Consider the following 24,983-nt stretch of genomic DNA (forward strand, 5'->3'; position numbering starts at 1 on the left):
CATTATAAATTTTTGTTCATATTTTTGGTTATTTCTTTAGGGTAAATACCTAGAAATTGAATCATTGACTTTAAGAGAAGGACCTTGAGGAGACTCTTGGTGCATATTGTGAAATTGCTGTACGGAAAGATTTCACCGATTTATTTGCCCACCAAATATGAAAATGTCCTTGCTGTGCCCTTGCCATGCAGAATATTCTTTTTAAAAATTCGCCAACCCACATCATTTTGTAAAGTTTTTTATTGTTTTTGTTTTGAAACATCTCTTCTGCTTTTTATGAAGACGTGGTTCACTAGATTTTATACATACATGTCGCATTGAACCTTGAAGAACTTAGAATGAGGTAATGGATGCAGGTGTAAAATAGTCAATGTCCATATATCTGTATAAGAAGAGTTTTATAAATTGGGGTTTTAGCATAAGGAGACAACTATTCTAGAGTGCATTACTCTCCTAAAAGTTGGTAAAGGCTTTTTAAACTTAAACAATTTGAGTTTCTTTCTCTTTGAATGAAAATTTACCAATTTCGGAACATAGGGTCTTATCTCTTGTTTTTATGTAGTTTTCATTGTAGCAACTCCTTAATTAGAAAAATAGCCTTAGATGTCTTAGCAGCTTATTTTTTTTATTCAGTTGCAGCAGGCTGGTACCCTCCAACTACTTTTCTTTTGAGCCCAAGACTACTTCTCTCTTCATCGTAATTGCTTTTAGGCTCCATGTGAAAGAGCAGATCAGGGTGAAGGGGTAAGAGAAATGTAAGGAGTTAATCCCTACTAGCCCCTCTCACAAGCCTTCCTCTCATCTTGTGCCTTAGCTAGGCTTGAGCAAGAGGAGCACAGAATAAATGCAAGTGACTACGTGTACCACGTCTTGGTTCACGTCTGTCGTATATGTCAAAGGATTCTTTTTTTAATCTAAAAGATTTATCTTTTTTCTCTAGTAGCTATATCACTTAGTATGGACCTATAGTATCAGTGGTAGAAAACAACATTTCATGAAGAGGGGGCAGCATGGATTGAGACCTAGAGATGACAATGATCTTGGCCCTCTGAAGAACTGCCGGAAGGCCAGTGCAGCTACAGAACAGAAGGATCAGATTCCAGAGGTCATGAAGGGCTTTTTCTGCCACATTAAGTAGTGTTGTAATTGTACTGAGGACAGTTGGGGTCTAGTAAAGGGTTTTGATATGGTTAATGTGACATAATGAGATTTGTGTTTTCAGAAGAGCGTTCTGACAACCACGTGGTGAATAACACGCAGGGAGGCAAGAGCAGATGTTAAAGAACTGATAGGAAGCGTGTCTAGTGTCCACAGGTGTTGCCGAGGCACAGCGGGGTAGACTAATCAGAGTCCACAGTAGTCCAGAAACAGGCCCAAGTTTTATTACACATGTTCGTGTCTGTCAGTTTTTATAAAGTATAATAAAAATGGAATATTAAAGAAATAACAAAATAATACATTAGTCAATAAAAACGTTGAACTATTTAGAAAAAAATTAAATTCTTAGTTTATATTACTGTTCACACTATATTTTATATTACTATATCACACTGTCTATAGAACATGGGTGCCAATTTCAGAAATGTTAAACTTGAAAGAAAAATCTTAGAATCAATGAAATACAAAATATGGAAAAATATTTAAGAGATAAACGAAAAGAAAACCCATGTACAAAGGTAAAAGGTAAATGACAAATCGAAAGTAAAATACTTGATTTCCAGATTATTTTTTCGCATTTTAACGTCTCTGAAATCGAAACGTATCTTAGAATTACAAGGATCTAACTTGCGAAGTAGACTTATGAAATATATATATGAGACAAAGTGTTAATACACTTAATGTTGAAATAGCTCTTAGAAGTCAATAAGAAAAATATCTCAAAAATGTACTAATAGCATGAATTAGGGAGTTCATAAAAGGAAAAATACACTTGGATAATTAACATTTGAAAAATGTTTTATTTCACTTAGTACTGTCAGGAATATAAATTAAGATTATAACGAAGTGGCATTTTTCACCTACATACTGACCATGATTTATTTTTTTTTAATGTGTTTATTGTTGAGGGTGTAATGGAAAAGGTCCTCCTATTCCTAGTAGAGGGAAAGGTAGATTGAGACAGTGTGGGGATGTGTCAGAGGCCTTCCCTGCCATACTCTTTGACCCCTCAGGTCCTTCCTGGAATATGAGTAAAGCAGCATGCAGATATTTGTAGGTAAAGACGTTCGTGGCAGCATCATTATTTCTATAATAAATGCTGATATGCTAAGAAAAGGGTCGGGCACAGAGCCATGCTACAACCACATCATCTCTACTCTAGGGTCACTTAAAGTCATTTTAATTGATAGGGAAAGCATTCACAATATGTTAAAATATAATATGGTAATCCTGATTGTTTTAAAAAAAATGTACGTGTGCATACAGAGGAAGGCTGGAAGGAACCATTGAGGTTCTCTGATGGGGTGAGGTTTTGTGCGTTTTTGTATTTTCTATGCTTTCTTAAATAATCAGGTCTTATTTTTATAGCCAGAAATACATTTTGGGAAAGGAGAAAGTAAGTCACTGCATCATTTTGCTGAAGGAGCATTTTTACTTTTCTGCTTTTAGATATATACTATTGATGTCTAATAGGTGTTATTACTGACTGAGCTGTATATCTGCACACGTTAAAAACTTAAAAAATTTACTGCTTTTGTAAAATCAAGTTCAGATAATCTGACGTTTTAGTATTCCATAGTGATCAGGCCTTAAGAAAGTATCAAGGAAAGCTCTTAGGAGTTAAACTCTGCTAGGCAGGAATATTTTTCATGGAAGATAGTTAAAAAAGGAAGATTCTTGCCCTTGAAAGAAATAGATGCAAATCAGCTACATTACCATGTTCATGGGTATATAAACATGTCTCCATAACATATTGTGTTTGGAGTTTGTGACATAACGACATTGCATGATGTTTAAGGGGCAGTCTAAGAAATGCTCAACAGTTTCTATTTGTACCTCAGTTTGAGTTAACTTAAAACTTGTGTTTGCAATATATTGTTAAATTACCTATTTTTACACAAAGCTTCTTGAATTTTCTAGGTGATAAAACAGGAACAAGACCGGAGTAAGTTTACAATTTAACTTGAAACTATTTTAAAGAGTTTAATTTATTATATCGTAGGCAGGTGGTATGGTTGAAAGTAAATGGAATCACATAGATATTTAGAAGAAAAAACTTTTAACCGGTTTCAGTCAAAAATTAATAAACATACTCTCTAGAAAGATTATTGGAAAGTCAAATCTTTAATTTTTAATTAAGAAAATTTATAACCAATTTTTTCTGGGAAGTGGTTGGCTCTCCCCTGAGATAATACAAATAAATACAAATATATGTATGTGTTTAACTTATTAAATACTGAACAACTCATGGAACTTTACTCTTGGAACACTTTTTATGTATATAAATGACAATATATATGTGTGAGCATATGTATGTGTGTGTATATACCTTTTACACAAATTACTATGCCAGTACTGTTCATTTCCTGATTAAGAGGAGAAATAGCTTCCATATACATCACACATATGTTTGAAAATCATTATTTATGTATTTTCTCACCTAATTTCTATCATCTTAAAGAAAACCTTGTAAATAAGTGATCAATTTCACTCCTCCCAAACATCTTATAATTATTTTAGTCCTATTGCGTAAATGAGGAAGCTGAGGGACATGTTTTCCTAGGGTTATATCCAGGAAGTAGTAGCAGATCTATGACTGAAATCTAACTCAGGATTCCACTACAGTATGTCAAATTTCACTTATTCCTGTCTTTATTAAATATTTTGATTCCTTTAAAGTATTCCTAGGTCTTATTTTGTTGAAGAACAAATTGAAGTTATAAAATAATAAAGTAAAATATTCTGTGCATCTCGTTATGCAAAGTTTTATAGTCTTTCTTTAATGAATGCTTTAATGTTTTTGAACAGAATAAAATGTCAATCATAGCATTTTTGAACTAGGAGGACCTTAGTTGACTATCTCATGCAATCCGTAGTATTTTCTGATTTTTTTTCTTAAACATTTAGTCAAATTTATTTACATAGATGCCAATCTTCTTAGAAATCTTCATATCTGGTGAATTGTTAAAGTTATTGTATAGGTCAGGAAATTTATTGTTCTTTACAAAGAATAGAAATCATCCAAGCTGTAAATGGGAAATATTTGCTTTATTTTCTTGCATCTTAACACATACTCTAGTAAAACTCAGATCTCAGCTTTTTAAAATCTCACTGATTTTAATACATTTATGGCATTTTTCTTAGGGATAGTAAAGCACTGAAGGATGAAAATCTACCTCTTGTCATCTGCCAAGATGTTGAAAATCTCCAGTAAGTGTGTCAAATATAATTAGATAAATCATACATGCAGAATGCTAGAGTGGATTTTAGGGGGAACATCTCTTCTTCCTAAACATTTTACCTTGGGTTTACATTCTCATGCTTTTAGAAATTAGAGTGAATGCAGCACAACAGGAATTAAATTTCTGTAACTGCCATTTTGTGAAACAGCAGGTGAACTATAGGGGAATTTTAAGTTTTTGCTTAAAACACTTGGACTCTGACCAACCTATTAAAAAATGCTCCTTTTTTCCTGTGGGAAACAAAAGGTATTTTTTTTTAAACCCCATTTTGTTTTGGTTTTAAGGAAATTTGTGAAGGAACAGAAACAGGTCCAAGAAGAAATTAGTAGAATGTCTTCAAAAGCAATGCTTAAAGTACAAGAAGATATTAAAGCTCTGAAGCAGCTTCTGTCGCTGGCTGCCAGCGGGTTACAGAGGAACACGCTCAATATTGACAAACTGAAAATAGAAACCGCTCAGGTAAACTTGATGTCATTTTGTCGTAGGGTTTTTTTTTGTCTGTTTCACATGGAAATAGGTGTTTTGAAAATAAAGTTTAAAACCATATAGCTCATATACTCTTAAATTGCTATAATTATAACAGTAGTTTTTATTGAGTGTTTACTATAGATGAAGCAGTATTCTAAGCAATTTTTGTATATTAACCTTAAACTGGGGTTTTCATGACAGCCCAGTGAGGTAGGTACTGTTATCTTCATTATGTAAATATGAAAACAGGCAGAGAGCTTTGTGCATAAGTGGGAGAGCTCGGATTCAGACCCTGGTAATCTGACTCGAGCTTATGATGGTAACTGCTTTATTTCATTAGGGTGCCTGCTGGCTTGATTGGTTACAAGAGGAAAACAGCTAGACAGAAAAAAATGTCTTTTTAATCTGTTGTTAAATAAAAATTATATCATGCTTTATAGATATTAAATTCTACTGATGACTTGCTAGTCTTAGGTAATAAAAATGGTATTGAGGCTCGTATCTTCTGTCACTCATGTCTACTTGTTTTTTGACCCTATGGTATAATATACAGTATATATACAACATATAATATGTAATTCTTTCTTCTTAACATTGGCTTATCAGAGGGCTATGCTTTTCATAAGTGAAGTGATAATATTTTAAGTAAAAGTTTAAGTAAAAGTTTTAAGTGTGTCTTTTTTAATTGAAATATAATTGACATATAACATTAGTTTCAGGTATGCAGCATAGTGTTCAATATTTATATATGCTGCAAATTGATCACCACAGAGAGTTACAAAAGTTTTCCCCCTGAGATAAGAACTTTTAAGATCTACTCTCTTAGCAACTTTCAAATACACAACATAGTATTGTTAACTGTATTCGTCATGCTATATGTTACATCCCCAGGACTTATTTATTTTATAACTATAAGTTTATATCTGCATCGGTGTTTTTAAGTCAACTATTGCATAATACTTCATGATGTTTTTTTAATAAAAATGTGTTGCTAAACTAGCTATTCTGAACTATGATGTTTAAAGGGAATTCAAGGGCTTTGTTTTCTGCTTTTAGATGTCCTAGTCACTCATAAATCCTTTGGTTAAATATGAATAAAGTATTCCCTCATGTTTCTTTCCTACTTATTCTTCCTTTATGTTTTCTAGGGGGAAGAAAATGTTAATTATGCTTTTAGGCTGTGGAGAATGTTTAGACTTTGATTAAACATTACATGAAAGTATAAATTTCCTATGTGAAATAGGAAATTATAAGGAAAAAGTTCTTAGCAAAGTAGTAGAGGAGTCAGACTCAAGCAAAAGAGAAACGAGTGCTGACAAGGTGTCCATTGTAACGCCAGCACCGGGCGATCCCATTCGCAGTTGTCTGCGGAGGACCTGCACCATATCAGACTTCTCAGTAGTCTTTTAGAGATAAAAAGACAACTCCCAAGGTGCTAAAAAGTCTAGTTGGGGAAATGAAATAATAAAAGGTTAGGTAGAATATAAAGGTAGCAGATGAAGAAGAAGATGAGTCAGAGCAAGTTTCCTTAAGGAAAGAATCTGAGTTGAGGCTAGAAAATTTTATAGGAGATATCTAAGAAATTTGATCTAAGATTATTCTTATTTCAAATATACAGTAATTAGTACCCACAGTCTAGTGAATTATGAACCGAAAAAAAAATATTCTGACTCTACTAGTGAAGTAATAATCTTATTTCAACTCAAACCATTTCTTCAAAGAAAGCATTTCTTGGAAATATAAGCAATTCTGAGGTGAAGAGCGGTGTCGTGATTGTGTAGACCTTATGGAAGCAAAATCTTTTATAAACATCATTTTTCGGTACATAACTCAAGCGTTTAAATAAGTAGGGTGGTTAAAGTTCTTTTTGGGTAGGGCGGATGCCAAACGATTTGTTGAAGCTGTTGCTGAGTCTTTGCATTCAGTGAACATTTTTAAGGATCTGTTATGGACAGCATTTCAACAGGCATTTGGAATCAAACACTTAACAATATTCTAGAGAGAGTGAGTCAGATCAATATGTTCAGTACAAGGTATGATAGAGACACAAAGGGCTCAAGTGGACAGTTTTATCATTTGTCCAAAGTAGGAACCTTTGCGTTGGGTCTTGAAACATACTTAAGTGTCCCCAGGCTGGGAGGAAAGAGGATAACAAAGGCATGAAGGCATTAAAGAGGCGTGTTTGAGGATCTTCAAGCAGTTTACTGTCAGAGGAGCGCTGAGTATGAGTCTGGGCCTGGCAAGAGTCAGTGCTCAGAAAAGTGGGCAGGGAGGGAGCAGAGTTCGCATAGCACAGACCTCTCCCGGGTGTGTGTCCTGGGGTCAGATAGGAAGAGTGGAAAGAGATGAAAGTAACAGACTTCGAGACTTAAGAGCTTGGGAGTAAAATGAGGGCAAGAGGTTGCTATAGAAAATATAAAGATAAGATACTTTTTTTTTTTTCAAGAAGGAAAACCTAAGACAAGTGGTCAAATGATAGGAATGTGAAATATAAAGAGTTAAAACAGAATATCAGTCTTAAAAACCCCTGACTAGAAAATAGGAATGGCATTGAGGAAGAGTTGAAGGCGATTTAAGAATGGTTGAGTGTGTAAGCCTTGACAAAAACTGGACTGTTTAGGTTCATTTCTCAGGCCTTCAAGCTACATGGCTTTGGGCAAATGACTCAATACCTTTAACTCCCATTTCTTCATCTGTAAAAAGGGAAACATGACCTATGTTATAGGGTTTTTACTGGGGATTAACCATGACGATGTAAGTAAAGCCTTTAGCATGGTGCTTGGAACACAGTGAGTACCTGGAATGTTAACTGCTGCCATCATCAGCCTCAGCATTATTATTACTGCTACCTTGCTTCTGAAAGTATAGTTTGTCTTCTCTGGAAAGAGGTTTTAGCGGCTTCATCCTTACTATGTCTTCATAGTACAAACCTCCAAGAATGGCATTGCTTGAAGTTTCAAACCAGAGGTAGTTGGTAATTTTAGCCTAGCTTTTAATTGGCCCTTTTTTTTAAACCTCCGATGTATTAGGAGTTGAAGAATGCCGAAATAGCTCTAAGAACCCAGAAAACACCACCTGGACTCCAACATGAGAATACAGCTCCAGCTGAGTAAGTTACTGGAATTTTTAAAACAGACATTTTTCACTCTAAAAAACAGAACAGTAAAAACAGTTTACAGGCTAGGGATTTTTAGTTTACTAAAAAGCAAGCCTGAGTTAGTAAGCACTTTACATGAATTTTTAAATTTAATCCTCATGAAAACCCTAAGAGGGTAGTTTATTTTCCCCATTTTATTGAAGGGTAAGTAAAGGCTAAGATCTGAGCTTTTAACCACTGTTATGCCATTACACTTCATTTACATGCTACCTATGGGGTCTATTCCATTTTTTTTTTTTTCAGTAGAAATTTATATTTTTACCCAGTAGTACTTTGTTTAAAAATATTTTTGTGCTAGTTACTCCTTAAACAGTGCATACTAAATATAGTTTAACTCTCTTATTTGCATAGCTTTTATTTACACAGGAAATAAATCATAGGAAGAAAATGTACATAAGTAAAAATAAAAACTCCACCTGTGATTTCATCAACCAGCTTCATACATCCATCTAGTTATACATGTGATATATCCTGTCTCTTTTTATATCCTTTTGTATCGCTAGAGACAGTAATAGCTAATAGTTATCAAATGCTTACTGTATGCCAAGCAATGTGTTTAGCACTTTACATGCTTTATCTCATTTTCCACAAGACCTCTATAGCTGTTCCGGTTCCTGTCTTAGAGATGAGGAGCCTGAGACATGAGGCAGTGAGGCCTGTGCTTGTGAGTGCTAGGGAGAGGTCTGTTTGACTCCTAGTCCCTCACTTTTCTTTGTCTTTTAAGTTTGTTATAATTTCAGACTTACAGAAAAGTTTCAAGAATAAAACAATTCTCATGGATTAGTAATCCAGGTGCCCTGCATGTTAGCATTTTTACTGTTTTTGTTCCTTGTTCTCCATATGCACATACATATTTTTTCCCTGAACAACTTGAGTTATTTGCAGACATGATTCCTTTTACGCTTAAGTACTTCAGTGTGTATTTCGTAAACATAAGGCTGTTCTCTTTCATAACTACAGCACAGTGAGCAAAACCAGGAAATTAATGACGACAGTGATACTCCCGTTATTCAGATTAGCATGGGATGTGCTTCCTCAGTGGACTTCCTGTAGTATTTCATCCCTGTGTTTTGTTCTTCGTGCTGCCGTCAGAGCTAGTCTTGAAATAGGTTGACTCATATCATTTTCCACTGCAAAAAGCTTTCACAGGTCCCCATTTCATATAGAATAACATTCAGACTGCTTTGCATGCTACTTAAGTCCCCTTTTATCTTCCTAGCATTCTCTGGTAAAATTGATCAGAATCGTAGCAGTGATTACATGCTCTTTCTGTAATACACTGCAGTGTTTTCAGTTTATCAGTGGCATTTCAGGTTATAAGTATAAGAACTGTAAGTACTTGGTTGTAAAATCTGGTTAACAATTTCACTTTTTAAAAACTTTTTTATTTTAAACTTATTTTAGACTTACAGAATACTTGCCAAAATGGCGGTACAAAGAATATTCTCATATCTTTTACCCTGCTTCCCTGTTAATGTATTGCCTAATCATAGTTTAATTATCAAGAACAGGAAATTAACATTGGCACAGATAATTAACCCAACTACAGAACTTACTTGAATTTTGTTGACTTTCTTGCTAATGTGCTTTTTCTGTTCTGGGAACATGTTATCTACTAATGTACTTTTTCTACTCCAGGATCCTATTCACATTGCATTTATTTGTTATTTCTACTTAATCTCTTCCAGTCTGTAACAGTTATTCAGTCTTTCCTTGTCTTTGATGACCTCGATACTTTTGAAGAGTATTGTTACTTTGTAGATTATCTCTTAATTGGGATTTTTCTTGATCAGAGTAAGGATATGCATCTATTTTTGATACCTTGGTAACTGATGAGTTTGAGTTTTTATTTTGATAATATCTGTGCCACTTAAATTATGCCATCAGACTAATTCAAAGTCTCTACTTAAATGGGGGCAAATGTTTATTTATTTGGTATTTTGAATACAAAGAAAACGTTTTTCAAACTTTGATCTGAATTTGTTTTGATATAGCTACTTCAGAATCTTGGTTCAGCAGTTTGAGGTACAACTTCAGCAGTACAGACAGCAGATTGAAGAACTAGAAAACCATCTTGCCACTCAAGCAAATAATTCACATATAACTCCTCAAGGTAACATGCTTTCTGCTATTTTTGTGTAGTAGATAACCACTAGTAATTATCTTAAGCTGCCATAAGAAAATTTCCTTAAAAGTCTTTGATTAGATCTTTATTTCCTGTGAATATAACATGCTTTATTATGAATCGTTACTACATTGTCAATGGCAGAAGTCTGCGCCTCCCCCGCCTGCCCGCCTCCTGACGTGGACATCTTTCAGTCTTCTCTCGTGCATGGAGGTGCTGATGGAGTTTTCCCCCTACACATTAACTGCACCAAAAATAGAACTCAAGTAATAGAAAAATAATATTGATTGTGTTAATATATATATTTATGCGATAATATGTTATTTTCTTTTATAGATTTGTCAATGGCTATGCAGAAAATTTATCAAACATTTGTAGCTTTAGCGGCACAACTTCAGTCTATTCATGAAAATGTAAAGGTAAGTTCTTAATACCAGTTCATCTATCTGGATATACAGGTCCAAGTGGGATAAAAGTATTTATGCCTATTATAGAAATAGCTGAAATTACATATAAGTGAAAACGACTTAAAACTAAAATAAGCCATGATCATGCTGTGAACAACTTTTTGTGTTCATACGCATGTTTTTTCAGTGTCATTTTTAGTAGTTACATAGGATGTCATTGTATATGTGCATAATTTGTTTAACCCATTCTCTTGTCAGACGTTTAGTATTTTTCCATCTTTTTATCACTATAAAGAGCATAATAATATAAACATTCTTAGTAGCAAAATTATTTTGCACTGCATTAAAAAACTTGCTTACATTTGTTCCTTCTAAATGCAGGGAACTGTTTGTGTTTATGATATATAAATAAAATAATTTGTCACTGAATATTTTGAACCTTGTATAATAATCTTTTTAAAATTTAAGTGAAATATGAAATACAAGTGCACTTTTTCTAATGAATCAAGCAAATTAAATTGATTTTTTGGAGTTACATATGATCAAAAAAAATCTTTAAAATTTAAAGCATTCAAATCTGAGTCTAAATAAACTATATTTACTGTATAGAGTTTAATCGAGATAACCAGATATTTTCATTTTTATTTTAATCCTATGCATGGTAACAATTTTTTAAAAAGTTAACCATTTAAATTATACCATTTTTGAAACGATAGCAAACTTTAGACCTTTTGCTTTAATACATTTAAAATTCTAAACCATATTTTTAAAATAATTTAATTTTAAAGGAGGAATTTTTATCAAATTAAAACAAAATTTTGTGTCTATAATATTACTTTTTTAAGTGCTAAAGATGATTCTCTGTTAGCACTTTGAAGGCTATGTTGTTCAGGTGGTTTTTTCCCTTAACTTTTATTATAAAAGTTTTCAAATATACACAGAAGTAGAGCACTATTATATTGAATTCCCAGGTAATGACTACTCAACTTCAGCTATTATCAAGATCCTGCTGATCTTGCTTTATTAGTTCTCTACACAGGGATGCTTTTTTCCCCTGGAGTATTTTAAAGCAAACCCCAGATTTGTCATTTGTAAATATATGTTTTTTTTCAATGGCAGGTTCTTTTTTCTGGTTTGAAAACTATCCTTTTATGATTATAAAACAATGAGAGAGAAATTTGCACAAAGCAGCCCCAGATCATGTTAGATAAACTTGACATAAAATTTTGACCTACTCTTTTTTTGTTTAATATACATTCCCAAAAACCAAAGGATCAGATCAGATTTGCTATGATCAGCTTTGCTATGTTGTCATTTATTTTCAGCTGTATTTAATGAGCAAACTATAATTTCTAGACTTGTTCACTTATAGAAATCTCAGAAGTGTATTTTTCTTCCTTTTATATTGTTTTTCATCAGTTAATCTCTTGAAATAGCCTTAAACTACCTGCTCCAGCCAGGCTCTGTGACATTAACAAAATTGGACATTAATTATGAATTTTATGAATCATGGCTGATTTCAGGTCTTTGTTTTTTAAACTAATTGGCTTTCTCAAGTCTCTAAGGCAGGTTATTATTTCTCAGTATTTGAAGTAAAACTTAAATTAAGGGCTACTGATGCCAGACATTGTGGATATGTGTACATAATTACATAGAAAAAGGAATGATGGGCTTGGAGGAGATCGCTTCTAATGAGATTTGTATTTTCTGTATCACAACCATAATTCTGACTGCATTTTCCCCTAAGTTTCAGTTTTTGGCAGGCCCACTTTAGTACCTTATAGAGGTAGGAAAGTTTGGAACTGGAACATCGAATACTGACATCCACACAAAAAGAGATGTTTAAATACTATAAATAACAGTAAGATTTGTAAGTGCTCTGTTATAATCACAAAGCCTAAAATTTATTAATTTCTGCTAAGAACAAGTAGGAAATAATGAAAATTCTATGTCTCTTCAAAAAGTAGTATAAAACTGATCTAATTTAGGTTAAACCTTCAATGGAAGTATTTAATAATTCTGCTATGAGAAGAATTCCTATTAATGGTCTTTAGTCAGGGCAGATTTTGCATTGGGTAAACTGGCCCATTTTATAAACTTAGTAATTTTTCTTTCTTACCCTTAAAATGTAAACTCACCTTTTTTCTTTGTATTTGCTTAAACAAGCTCAACAGGAGTCATTCTTATTGTAAAATAGTCAAAAACAATATTGATAAATTAAAGGCCCTCTTTGTATCATCCACGCTCTCTCTACTGAGGTTAACATCTTGTTTTAACGTATGTCACCCAGTCCTTTAAGAAAAGGTATTTAAAAAATATATATATATATACATATATATATTTTTAATACTTTTTATTTTTCAACCTTTTTTATCTAAAATTTATCAAGAGGTTGGTCATGGTAGGGGAAAAGTCCATGAAAAACGAATATTTAAAATGAAATTATAGATATTACTCTGCTTGTCTTAAAGCTTAGCTAACTCATTTTAAAGAGGGTCTCATGAAGCCCGAATATTTTAAGCAGTTTATTGTAAGGACAAATGACAAAAATAAGGAAGAAAATATTAAAATATTAAAAGGAGTGATAAAACTCTTGAACTCATCCCTTCCCACACCATGCATTACTAGCAGTCTAATTTGCAATTTAGGCGGAATGCATCATCATATTGGCAGTGCCTTTGATCTGTCTTTGCTAACTTATTTCATAGTTATATTCATTCACTTGTTACCAAAGTCAATATAGAATGTGATTTACTTTTTTTTTTTTTTAATTCTTTTAGGTGCTCAAAGAACAGTACCTTGGCTACAGGAAAATGTTCTTGGGAGATGCTGTTGATGTGTTTGAAGCCAGGCGAGCAGAAGCCAAGAAGTGGCAGAATGCACCCAGAGTTACTACTGGACCCACCCCTTTCAGCAACATGCCAAACGCAGCAGCCGTTGCCATGGCTGCAACACTTACACAGCAGCAACAGCCTGCTACAGGTCTGAATGCATTCAAGTTATAGCTTCTTACTGTTAAAATGCAGAACATTTATGTGCATTTTTATAAGTCTTCCTTTTATGTTAGCACTGAAGAAATTTCTATGAATAGCTGTTCCAATACAATCTAAAAATTGTGATGGACACAATTATAAACATATACCTGATAAAAAACGCAGGGTAGTCTTAGCAATAATTATACATCCATGAGATTGAATATTGTGAATTTACTTAATGTTATTTGCTGTATTGCTATCAATACCCTTTAGAACATGATGTTTCACTACTGAGTTCCATTTAAGAATAACAGATTCTAAAATCGTGATTGTATCATTTATTTTAAAGTCAGAGATAATCCAGCCATACGTTGCATTTTTAATACATGGTACTGATAGATGGTGCATTCTTGTTTCCTCATACATAGTGATTACAATAGCCACATTCAGGAATAAGTACATTTTTATTGACTCAAGGTGTGTTGAAGATCAGTTTTGTTTGTATGTATAATGACTAGTAAGAGTACAGGGCCTCTCAGCCAGGCTTGGAAGAAGGTACATGCTAGAATTATTCGTACCTTTTCAATGCAAACAGAACAGCAAGAGCAGGAAAAGATGTTTTGAGATGCTCTAGATTGAACATTAAGAAATCTGAAGTGAAAAGTTGAGCAGATGAAAATAATTGATGAGATATTGGAAAGCAGATAGTTTTAGTCTTTGGTTTAATTCCAGTTATATTGAGAGAAACATTTTTGTGGTCAGTTCCGCAGTGTTTAGTTTGGTCTTGTGTCTTCCAGAGATTACTACCTGTCTTTTTACTCCTGCAGTTCCTTTTTTTGTTCAGGCTTGAAGTTTGACGTAGAAAAATAATAGTCTTAATGGATATTGATTTTTTTTTTCTTTTTACTCATTGATAAATTTTCAAGTAATGCTTATTATTCTACAGCATGTGTCTTTCTGAGAGTTTCATATAGTCTAGTAGTAAGTTATAGTAAAAAAAAAAAAAGACATCTAGATTGTATTCAGGCTGCCTACACAGGAAAGCAGTCTCTGGTTCTCACTATTGGAAGTTTAAAAAATTGTTCTTCACATTTGAAGATGACAGAATTGAGTTTCCATCAGTAAACAGCTGGTGATGAGTTTTTGCCAAATCCTCCACATTCCGTGGCTGGACCCCTGTGATACACGCAGCGACTCGTGTAAGTGCTGTGCAACAGTTCTCCAGCTGGCTGGGGTGTGCGATTTTGTTCCCAAGTAACGGAGGGAAAAAGTCATGGGGTTGATTCCAAGTCATTATGGGATTTTTGATTCCTATCGATCCCATAATTATGAGCCTCAGTTCTCATGATTACTTAACCAATAAGTCAAACCAACCATAGTACCAATTTACTTTTTAGGGCCAGTATCTCTCCTAAAATAGACGAGATAAGCATGGGTTTGTTAAGTGTTTTTTTTTTTTTGCACATAGGACTTTTCATTTTAATAAAACCAGAGAGAAATTGATTCTCTAAAATATTATGCTGTAAGTGAATTGTATTATGTGTTATGCAACTAAAATCGAAGCAAAATTACCTGTCTTTTTTTTTTTTTTTAACAGTCTAATGTGTAGGTTTTTGCTTATTTTGGGCTTACGGACTTACGAAGATACATGTTCATCCTATGACTTGGAGTGCTTGCCATGTGCTTGGTTCTGGGAATATAGATGCAAACAATACAGATATGGTCTTTGCTCTCTGTGGCGGTGGAGAATATAGCTTGCTTTATAGTAATCATGTTGAGGAGCCTTTTGCTCATATACTTTAATTCTGACTATGACGTTTGCCATGCTTAGGGGAAACTGCTTTCTGTGTTCGCTGCAGTTTTGAAACCCACGTAAAGGTTTTCTTATCTGGTGGCAGGAATTGTAATTTATCAACCTAAACAGTCTTACATTGTTTTCATTTTGAGTTGTGTGAATTTTTAGAAATGAGAAGCATAACAGTCATAATCACAGTTTTGCATTGTTTTCTTTTTCCTTTTGATTCTCTGAAGGTCTCCCGATCCCCGTAGTCCATTCTTTTATACCTCTGCCTGTTAGATTGTTAGTTATTTTAGTCCTGTCACCACTATAGCAAGATTGATGAGGTCAGTTAGATATGTACTCATTCTTTGAGTTACAGCCCATTTAGAAATGTTTCTATCAGTTCCATCGTGCAGTGACTTATTTTTCATCTCCTGTGACTTTGATGGAATCTTTTTTTAACTACCAGTAACAGATTCTAAAGACCATCTAGAAGAAGCTAGGTAAAGCTCGTATGCAGTTTTTCTATATCGCTGTTGATTTGTGTGGGATTTCAGTTGTCAAAAGGGTTTTGCTTTTTATTTACATGTGGATTTTGACTTCATTATTGTAAAAAATGCAGGTGGCTTCTTAGGCGACTATTAACTTCCGAAGGTGGTTTCTGTGTGGTCTTTCTTGGAGGTAGAGGTATGCAGTTAAGTGACTTCTTGACCATCTGTGATTTTTAATGAAAATGTATAATAGAGCGTAGGCCTGTGCGATTTCTGGTTATTGCTTCTGAAGGCTGAAGAGAATTGATGAAAAACCAGCAGGCTCTTTAGGTATGAAATAAGTGTCGGTACATGGATAAATTACATGTCGGTAGAGCTTGAGCACACTTGTCCACTCGCCAGTGCTTCTGAAGCCTCTTAAAAAGCTTTAGATTTACATTAGACTTTTCAGTATAATTTAACTTAGGATAGATTGTTTTAAGCTAATGTACTGCGATTAAGTTGCTGTTGTGTTTTGACATTTTTAAAAGTTTTTGATGTTTACATGATAAGACTTTTCTCGTATGACTTAGCTGCTGTTTTTAAGGAAAGCTGAGACGTTTTGTTAGGAATTCCTACTTTGTAGCTTTTAGTGTAGGTTTGGAATTTTAAGGTATAATGTTAAATAGGAAACTTTTAAGTATTTTATTTTAGTTTCTTGTGGTTTTGTGATTTTGTTGTATTTAATAACCAAAGGAACATTCCCCATTAAGTGAGTAGAGTAGAATTTTTTAAATTGGGGAAAAGGCATTTTTTTGTTTTTTAAGAAATGTCATTTTAAAATATGACTAAGGATAACCAGACTAATTACATTAGGTATTTTGAGTGATCATTGAAAATTATTAAAAATTTTAGCACTTTAGTCCTTTTCCTGTGAATGCAGTTTTACTTTAAAAAAAGTAGAATTTATTCTGGAAAATATGAATTACAGTATTAAACTTGATTTTGTTGTGTGTGACTGTATCATACAGTAACTTTTGTAAAATGTTACTCTACATGAAGATTTCACTTTGGGCAGTCGTTGGGATCTATTACTACTAACTTGGTTTTATTTATGGAACTAAGAGCCTCTCATTGAATGACTATTCAGATTTCAAAACAGACTTCTTGAATTGTTTACGTAACTTTTGCTTGAAGGATTTAGATTCTGTGCTTTCTAATAGTGAAACTAATTTATATGGTGGCCAGAGTGTAATATATGCTAGTACTTTGGCATGGGAGTTATTTATCATGAGTTTTTACTATTAAAAAATGTTATACATTTGCCTACTAGTTTTATAAATGACGTTGCCTTCAGAATTTGTGCGAAGGTACAAAACTCAAAATATCATGTACCTGTCTTGCAGTGGAAAGTCTTGTCATTGTTAGAGTTCTTGATGACCTGTATCCTAAGTATCAATGATTAGAGTTGCTCTTAGAAACAGACCCACACACAACAAAATGCATGTTATTTGAGTAACTCATATGACTTGTAGGGCTGAGGGCTGTGGTGTGCATTGTTCTTTCGGGTCTTCCACCAGCAGTGCCTCCTATCAACATGTGACAGTTAAGTCTCTCAACGTTAAAGAAACTGGACATGTGTTTTCTACATATTCTTTTTGTTAGGAATAAGAAAGTAGTATGCTTGGTCTCTTTTTCCTGTAGTAACATTTTATAAAAGAGCTGCTAGGCAGGTATTTTATTCTCAAATTGATCTCGAACTGGATGTGAAAATTTAAATCCTTTTTTAACTTATTTTTTAATAATAGTATAAGAACTCTGGCTGCTATTAGTTCTTATTCTTTATTTTCTGGGTGGAAGCTATTTGGAAAGTCCAGTTTTTGTTCCAGTGTAGAAAATGTAGTTCTTCAGTCTTCTTTTCTTTGTTTTAATGCTTTATAATTTTACACTACCTTTTGAATATACAAACCTCATTCTTCATCGAACAACTTGAAGGCTTTGATTTCTTTGAAAATTTAAAAATTTCAATCTGTATACTACTTTGGCAGTTCCCTCAACTTTGAGATGCACTGATCACTGTGCTTGAAAAAGACAAGACTGAAGATTGTACTATGAAATTTATTGAATAGTTTTCATAAATTATTTATCAAATGAGAGATTTTTAGATTTTTGTAGTCTGCTTAGTTAAAAAAAAAAATGTAGTTAAAAAAAGAGAGGCTAGTAAGTTTGATGCTATTGCCAAACAAACTCAGCCAAAATCTTTAAAGTAACAAATGGGAAAAGGACGACTAATGGTTTTGCATCTGAGTACATTTTCCAAAATGTTGGAAAGAAACTTCTGAATTGAAATCTTGAATGTATTGAATCTGTCAAGGTACACAGCGGTGCCTTTGTAAAATGTTCGGTATCTATCTTATTTAATCAGGTGATAAGTGGTGGAATGTAGCAGAGCTTAACAATAGAACTCAATTATCACTTTTTGTGAACAAGTTGGAATTGTCATGTTACTGTGTAATTGATTTGCTTTAAAATGAACAATAAATTTAATAAAATAAAACATTGTCTTGTTTTTTATCTATTTATTGTATATATATCATTTATATTTCATATAAGAAATCATGCCTAGTTTTTGGGTACTACTCTTATGAAGTAACATGATAGTTTGCCATGTTAACGTCAGTCTCTTTTGACCAATTGAGACTTGACGCTAACGGTAAGGAGTTTGTTTTAAAAAGAAAAAAAAGTAAAAACCTTTACTGATTACACTAATTTTATCAGAAAACAAGTGGGGAGATCTAAAATCATTCTAGAACTAAAACTAAAAGAACTATAATTTACAATACATTAAAGATTTCAAATTATTTAACAGATTAAACTAACATTCATCTTTCAATGAAGTAAGCCTCTTTTAATTGTCTAGTTTGAATAAGTTAATTAAAAATTCTTTTGGAATAGGTAAATCACTTGGGACAGATACATTAGGCTGGGGAGACATCCTGAAAACTAAGTTCTAGCAAATAGAATTTGTTAAAAGTAATCACTGTTCATTTAAAAAATAACTTCATAAACTTTAATCTTGAAAGAGTAAGGCAAATTTGTTTTTTCCCCCCTCCCATTTTTTTTTTTTTTTTTATACCAGGGCCACAGCCATCTCTGGGAGTTAGTTTTGGAACGCCATTCGGCTCAGGTATTGGCACTGGCTTGCAATCAAGTGGCTTAGGTTCTTCAAACCTTGGAGGTACACTTTAACTTTTCTAATATTGCATTGGACTATATACATTTGAGTTGATATTAGCCTGTAAAAAAATTTTAAGGGGATCTACTATTTTGGAAGTTAAGGTTCCATCTGGCAGAAATGATTCTCCAAACATAATCAGTGCTTTCTAGTATTAGATTTAGAACCTAAAAAGTCATTCCATCTGTGGATAGTAGATATTAAAAACCATTAAAATTAAGTGATAGGGGTAGTAATATTTTCAAAGCAATATGCTAAAATGTGAACTTAAAAATAACTTAGTTTTAATAAATTTAACAAACTTTAAAAAAATTAGTAGTCTTAACATCAGTTTGGAGTCCAGACTACTTCTGGATTTATGTTCTTCTAATCATCTTTTTCTGAAAATGAACACTTTAAATGGGGAAATAACTATTATTATAAGTTGAACAGCTTGACTCTGTCCATTCATTCTTAAGCACTTTGGGCATATTTGCCTATATACATACTTGCATACTTAAGCAATTAAGTTTGATAATTTCATAAGTTAACTCTAGTAAGGTAAGTCAGCAAAAACATTCTAAATACAAATGCGTTCATGACTGGTATGGATAATTAAAAGTTGCTTGTATTTTTACAAGTACATCGTCATAATGAATAAGGTTCCCTTATTTCCACTAAAATATAAGAAGAAGCCTGTAAGCTGTTACGATTACTTAATATAGTAGACTATTAGGAATTATTAGAATTATGACAACAGAATTCCTATTATCTCTAATCCAATTTACCATCATATTTCTTAGAAGCAATAATACTGTCAAACTCAATATTATAGATAAGCTGTTGTAAAGTAGCCTAAGAAGAATTTGAATTTCATTTTTAGAGCACTTGGCTTTTAGGAGAGTGGAAACAAGTCTTCAGGTGCTTAGCAGAATCTCCTCTTGAATTTTGTATGATGAAAAATGTTTATTTAAATTGTGATGATCGTATCATTAAGAGAAAACCATGATGCTGCACTCATGATTTCTCGTTGCTTTGGTGGGTCCTATGGCCGGAGCCTTCTGCTAACTGAAGAGCTTTAAAGTGATTGACTAGTTATGCAGTTTTTCAATGGTAGAGGTTTTTAAGTGAAAATTTTTCGGTAAAAAAAGCTTAGTAAAATCACTTCGTACTTTGTGTTTAAATTGTAATGCATGTCATGCTTATTTATGAACTTAGTCTTTTTTTTTTTTTTTTGCAAAGTGAAATAAACTGAAGTAGATATATCTATTTGACTAAAATGCTTGAAGAGTCACTAAAATTTCTAGTTCATTTGAGAGAAAAAATACTAAAATAATCTTATTTTTTATGGCCTGTTTCTATAAAAATTAGTGATAGGTATAAATTTCATCTAAATACATACAAATGTTTTATTGAATTAATCTAGTTCTTTCAGAAGTCATAGGCAAAGGAGTAAATAGCAGATTTCCTTCATAAGGCCAGATTTTTCCACACTGTATTTATTAGATCTTTGATGATTTTAGGTTTTATTTGTCAGTATCCTGTAACCTGTGTTTTACATGCCGTTGTATATTTCTCTATTACCCTTCCACTAGGATTTGGAACTAGCTCTGGTTTTGGATGCAGCACCACAGGGGCCTCCACATTTGGATTTGGAACAACAAATAAACCCTCAGGAAGTCTTAGTGCAGGTTTGTGTGTTTCAGCCTGAATTTCAGACACATTTAAAGGTGCAAAGTAACTTAAAAGGATAAGTATTGTTATTTCCAATATATGGAAAATATCCCTGATTTAGTTTCTGTGCCCTGGACAAAGCATGCAAGCCTAACTTTCGAGCTTTATCTCTCTTATAAGCTAAAGGTCAGGTTTTTAGAATATTTTTCACAAGACTTATTAGTTTGATATAATAAATGATTATATCCTCTCTTAACTAAGTAGAGCTTATTTTGAACTCAGAGACAATTTTCTTCATTATTTCAAAAATGAACCCATTGTTGTTTAAGTTTTAACCCAGTTTTTATCATTATTCATTCAGGAGAATGATTTCCAAAGAGATGTTCTTTAGTTGTAAGTCCTATCTTACAAAACAAATGATGATTAATTGGATTCTTTGTTTATTTTTGAAATAGGTATAATCTTATGACTCTTCCAGTAGAAAATTCCAAATTTCATCTAATTTTGCACTTTCTCTGTATTTGTAAATAATGGCTTGTTTTAATGTGCAAAGTCTAAAATAATGACATAATACCAATTAAATTGTGTTTAAATTGAGGGATTTCGAAAAACATTCCATTTAATATTAAGTAGTGTTTAAAATCAAGAGTTCCAACAGAGTAGGATAGTAGAATTCAGTGCTATCATGATTCTAATACAAATATGTTAATAGTGAACTAGACAGTAATCACATTGGATCTGAATCATGCAAGGGCTCCTGTAAAATCAAAACAATAGGTACCGTTCTTCGGTGTGTTCATTGTCCTGAAAATTGTGGGTTGTGGTTTTCTTGGAGGACTTCACATTGCAAGGAGAGCGTCCAACGGTTGTGAAAGTCTCTTCTGCATGTGAGAATATGTTTCTGAAGGGGCTGAGGAGGAAGGCATGTTGGCATATCGAAGTAACAGGAAGGTGTCTGGTAATTCGAAGTCTTCTGTAGATTTCAGTTATTTGTGCTAAGGTTTCTCTTTTGAGCTGGATCACTAAACTTCTGTCTTTAAAGGTGCCCCTTAGTTGTTCACTAAATTATCTTCCTGTAAAATTGCATGTTAGAAATTTAGGGCCATAAGATATTTACTATTTATATAGATCGTATATTTTTTCAGCTAGAAATTTGCCTCTCATCCCCATTTTTTTATATTTGTTTTTGTGACCTAATTTCTGATCTGAATATTCTCTTCCCTAAACATAAGGCTTTGGCAGCTCAAGTACATCTGGGTTTAACTTCAGCAATCCTGGCATCACGGCATCAGCTGGTTTGACATTTGGGGTGTCCAATCCTGCCTCTGCAGGTTTTGGAACAGGAGGACAACTCCTTCAGTTGAAGAAACCTCCAGCTGGAAACAAAAGAGGAAAAAGATAAACATGGGTTGATGTGTTGAGAGAATCCATAGCGGCATTGTTCATTCTATGAGTCTATTTTTCTAAAATCGATGCAGTAATTAAATTGCATCCCAGGAGATTTCTAAAGTTTTGATATTTTTCCCTACTCTGGGGTTTGAACTTTGTTCTTTATTTGCCACGCTAAATATCTTTTTTCTTGTGATTTTGAAACCCAGTTGTATATTTTCCATTATTTTGGTTCTCAGTGTAAGAAATGTTCTGATTGCATCACTGGTTGGTAAAAGACTTCTATTTAACCTAGTGTTAATAGCTATGTTTTTGTTGATAGTGTTTACATTATGTGAATATATGCACATGTGTTTCTTATACGGATGATATGAATTCTAGGGCCTACACAAGAATCATTTGGTTCCTTGATAAAGGCCTTTTGAACTGCAGGGCATCTTGTGAATATGTATGTAAATATATACAGAATAATACGCACAATCGTGTGTGCATATAGAATATATATTTACAGATCTACAACTTTTGCCTCAGACTGTTCCTTTTTCTAAGGGTATTGCATTTTTCACCTTTTAATTGTCAGATCCTCAGTGCTGTAGAATGATGAGCTGGAGGAACCAGGTCGTCGCAGTTACTCACTCAGAGACTTAGTGAAATGGTTACTGGTGTAAATATTTGACCGATTCCACTTCATTTCCCCTAGGCTTTTCCATTTTTGTTCTCTACCTTAACCTTTAGCAGCTGCTCTAAATGAGGAATGCTGTAAAACTCATCAAACAGATTTGAACAACTTTTATTATCCTGTATGTCCTCATATTACCTACATGAGAAGTCTTTTCGTATCCGAGATGTACCCTCAAGAGCATATTTGAGCTCCAGACTGGTGTTCTGGGTGTGAAGAGCTGTTAAGCCAAATTGATTCTATGCAGGTGAAGGATGCACTATGACTTCAGTGGAGACTTTTCTAACTGTTCCAGTAGCAGAGTTCTTCCTTATAGGGCTATTGATACTGACACCAAATGGAGTGGCTTATCAGCCTCTTAATGTCTTAAGTAAGTGCTTAATTTGGAATAGAGAAACAATATATTTTAAGAAAAAAGGTATTCTTTGTAGCAACTATAAATTATCCCATTTTAACAGTGAACAGAGCTCCAAGTATAACACATAGGTGTGTCAGGTTGCATCTGTGTAATATTTGTCTGTATTAGTGTTAATGACATAGAGTGATGAAAAAGAGCCCTTGGAAAGAGATCTGCCTTAGCCACGATTTCAGACAGAAACCATTAGGTAGACCTATTTATCTTTCAAGTACAGTTTTCAAATGGGATGTGAACATGGAATTTCAATGAAAATAGTTTAATTTTTTATATGGAAGGTTTTGTACATAATGTGCATCAAGTGAATATTTTCAGAAGCATTTCACCAAGGCACCTTTTTTTTCTAAAATAGGTATTGCGTATATATGTGTATATATAGATAGATATATATACACACACATATATTTTTAGTATAATGTTGGGTTTGATTATAAAAGTATTGTCAAATCTGTTTTTATTTATCCGCATATAGCAATGATTGGCTTTTTGGAATTGAAATTTTTGCGCCTCGATGCATTAAAATAAGGAAAATGCTTTGTTTTTGAGCTCTAAAGCTGTTTTTATTTTTGCACTCTTCTCTAATACTGCAGTCCCCAGATCCAGATTTTGGGGAAGAACAGGAAAACATGTGATTTTTGTGTTTTGAATTACCGTCAGAATTAAATACACAGTTGCAACAAACTTTTTTAAAAGGACATTGCATTGTACTGCAAAAATCTGAATATTTATATTTCTTGTTTTTTTTCTTTATATATTTTACATTTTAATATGTTGAACCACTGGAAATTTGCAACAGATAAATTTGTGATAGGAGTTTAAACGTGCTGTCATCGTCTCCATTGTCTTCACTTTGTCCAGAGCCTATCGTTAAGGAAACAATAAAATCTATTGTGTCAGTTGCCTTGAATCTTTATAGGTGTCAGTAGTTATTCTTAATATGTAATTTTCTAATTACTACTCTTTCTTTGGTCAATTTTTAGTGTTCTCACTGGTTTACACATCTCGCTTTTTTTTTTTCTTTTTTTCTTTTCTTTTTTTTTTTTTTAACTAAAGCAAAAAAGAAAGTTTGAGTGAAATGTAAAGTCCCTTTCAATGCCTAGACCTTAATCCGGCCTTCTTCCCCCGAGTGTCCACTCCTTATGATTTGGTGTATATCCTTCCGGACCATTTTTAAAAAATGCTTTTTTCAGCATACGTGTACGAATGTTCATACTCCTGTTTGTCTTTTCTCCTATTTTCTCACATTTTATCATTCTCTCTTAAATCCTTTTTTTAAAAAAAAGACAAATGGGTTAAAAATCTGTCTATTCTGTGACTTGCTTTTTCCCCTTTAATGATGTATCATCGACATCTTTCCATGTCAGTTTATGCAGATTCACTTTTTCTATACTCTCCTATAGCGTGAAGTTCGATGATTTGTTCTGACACCTGCTGGTGGGCAGTTTGGTTCTTCCCAGTTTTTCAATATTATAGAATAAACTGCAATGATTCTTTGTGCTTATGTTTGATGTTTCTTTAGGATCGATTCTAGAAGAGGAATTGCTGAAAAGGCATACAAATTTTGTTTTAATATCAGATTGCCTTCCAAAAATGCTACATAAATATACACTTTTGCAGTGTGCATGAGTACCCATTTCCCAGCAGTCTCTAACCTTTGATATTGTCACTCTTAAATATTTGTGAGGTTGAACTTTTTAATATGTAGACATTCTCCACGCGCATGTTAAATTGCATGTTAATATCCTTTGTCCATTTCTAAACCAGGTTATTTAGGAGTTTTTTCTTAATAATTTGTAGGATCTCTGTAGATAACGGGTATTAATATTTTCT

At 33.2% G+C, this 24,983-nt stretch overlaps 1 protein-coding gene across 4 annotated transcripts in view; it reads left to right on the forward strand.

The window, feature by feature from the left end:
• Positions 1-24,983, forward strand: part of NUP58 (nucleoporin 58) — a 46,110-nt gene that overhangs the window by 12,130 nt on the left and 8,997 nt on the right. For 2 of the 4 annotated variants that reach the window (XM_039873052.1, XM_039873054.1), the window contains 9 exons: positions 3,079-3,103; positions 4,303-4,368; positions 4,685-4,859; positions 7,898-7,977; positions 10,020-10,138; positions 10,487-10,569; positions 13,338-13,539; positions 18,922-19,020; positions 20,592-20,687. In XM_039873052.1, coding sequence (XP_039728986.1) covers positions 3,079-3,103; positions 4,303-4,368; positions 4,685-4,859; positions 7,898-7,977; positions 10,020-10,138; positions 10,487-10,569; positions 13,338-13,539; positions 18,922-19,020; positions 20,592-20,687 — 945 coding nt within the window. Of the gene's footprint in view, positions 1-3,078; positions 3,104-4,302; positions 4,369-4,684; positions 4,860-7,897; positions 7,978-10,019; positions 10,139-10,486; positions 10,570-13,337; positions 13,540-18,921; positions 19,021-20,591; positions 20,688-21,902; positions 24,065-24,983 lie in introns of those variants that run through there. The other 2 variants (XM_039873055.1, XM_039873053.1) reach the window with 2 other exon arrangements.

This window comes from Pteropus medius, unplaced genomic scaffold, assembly GCF_902729225.1.
Source record: "Pteropus medius unplaced genomic scaffold, Ma_sr-lr_union100, whole genome shotgun sequence".
Lineage (NCBI taxonomy): Eukaryota > Metazoa > Chordata > Mammalia > Chiroptera > Pteropodidae > Pteropus > Pteropus medius.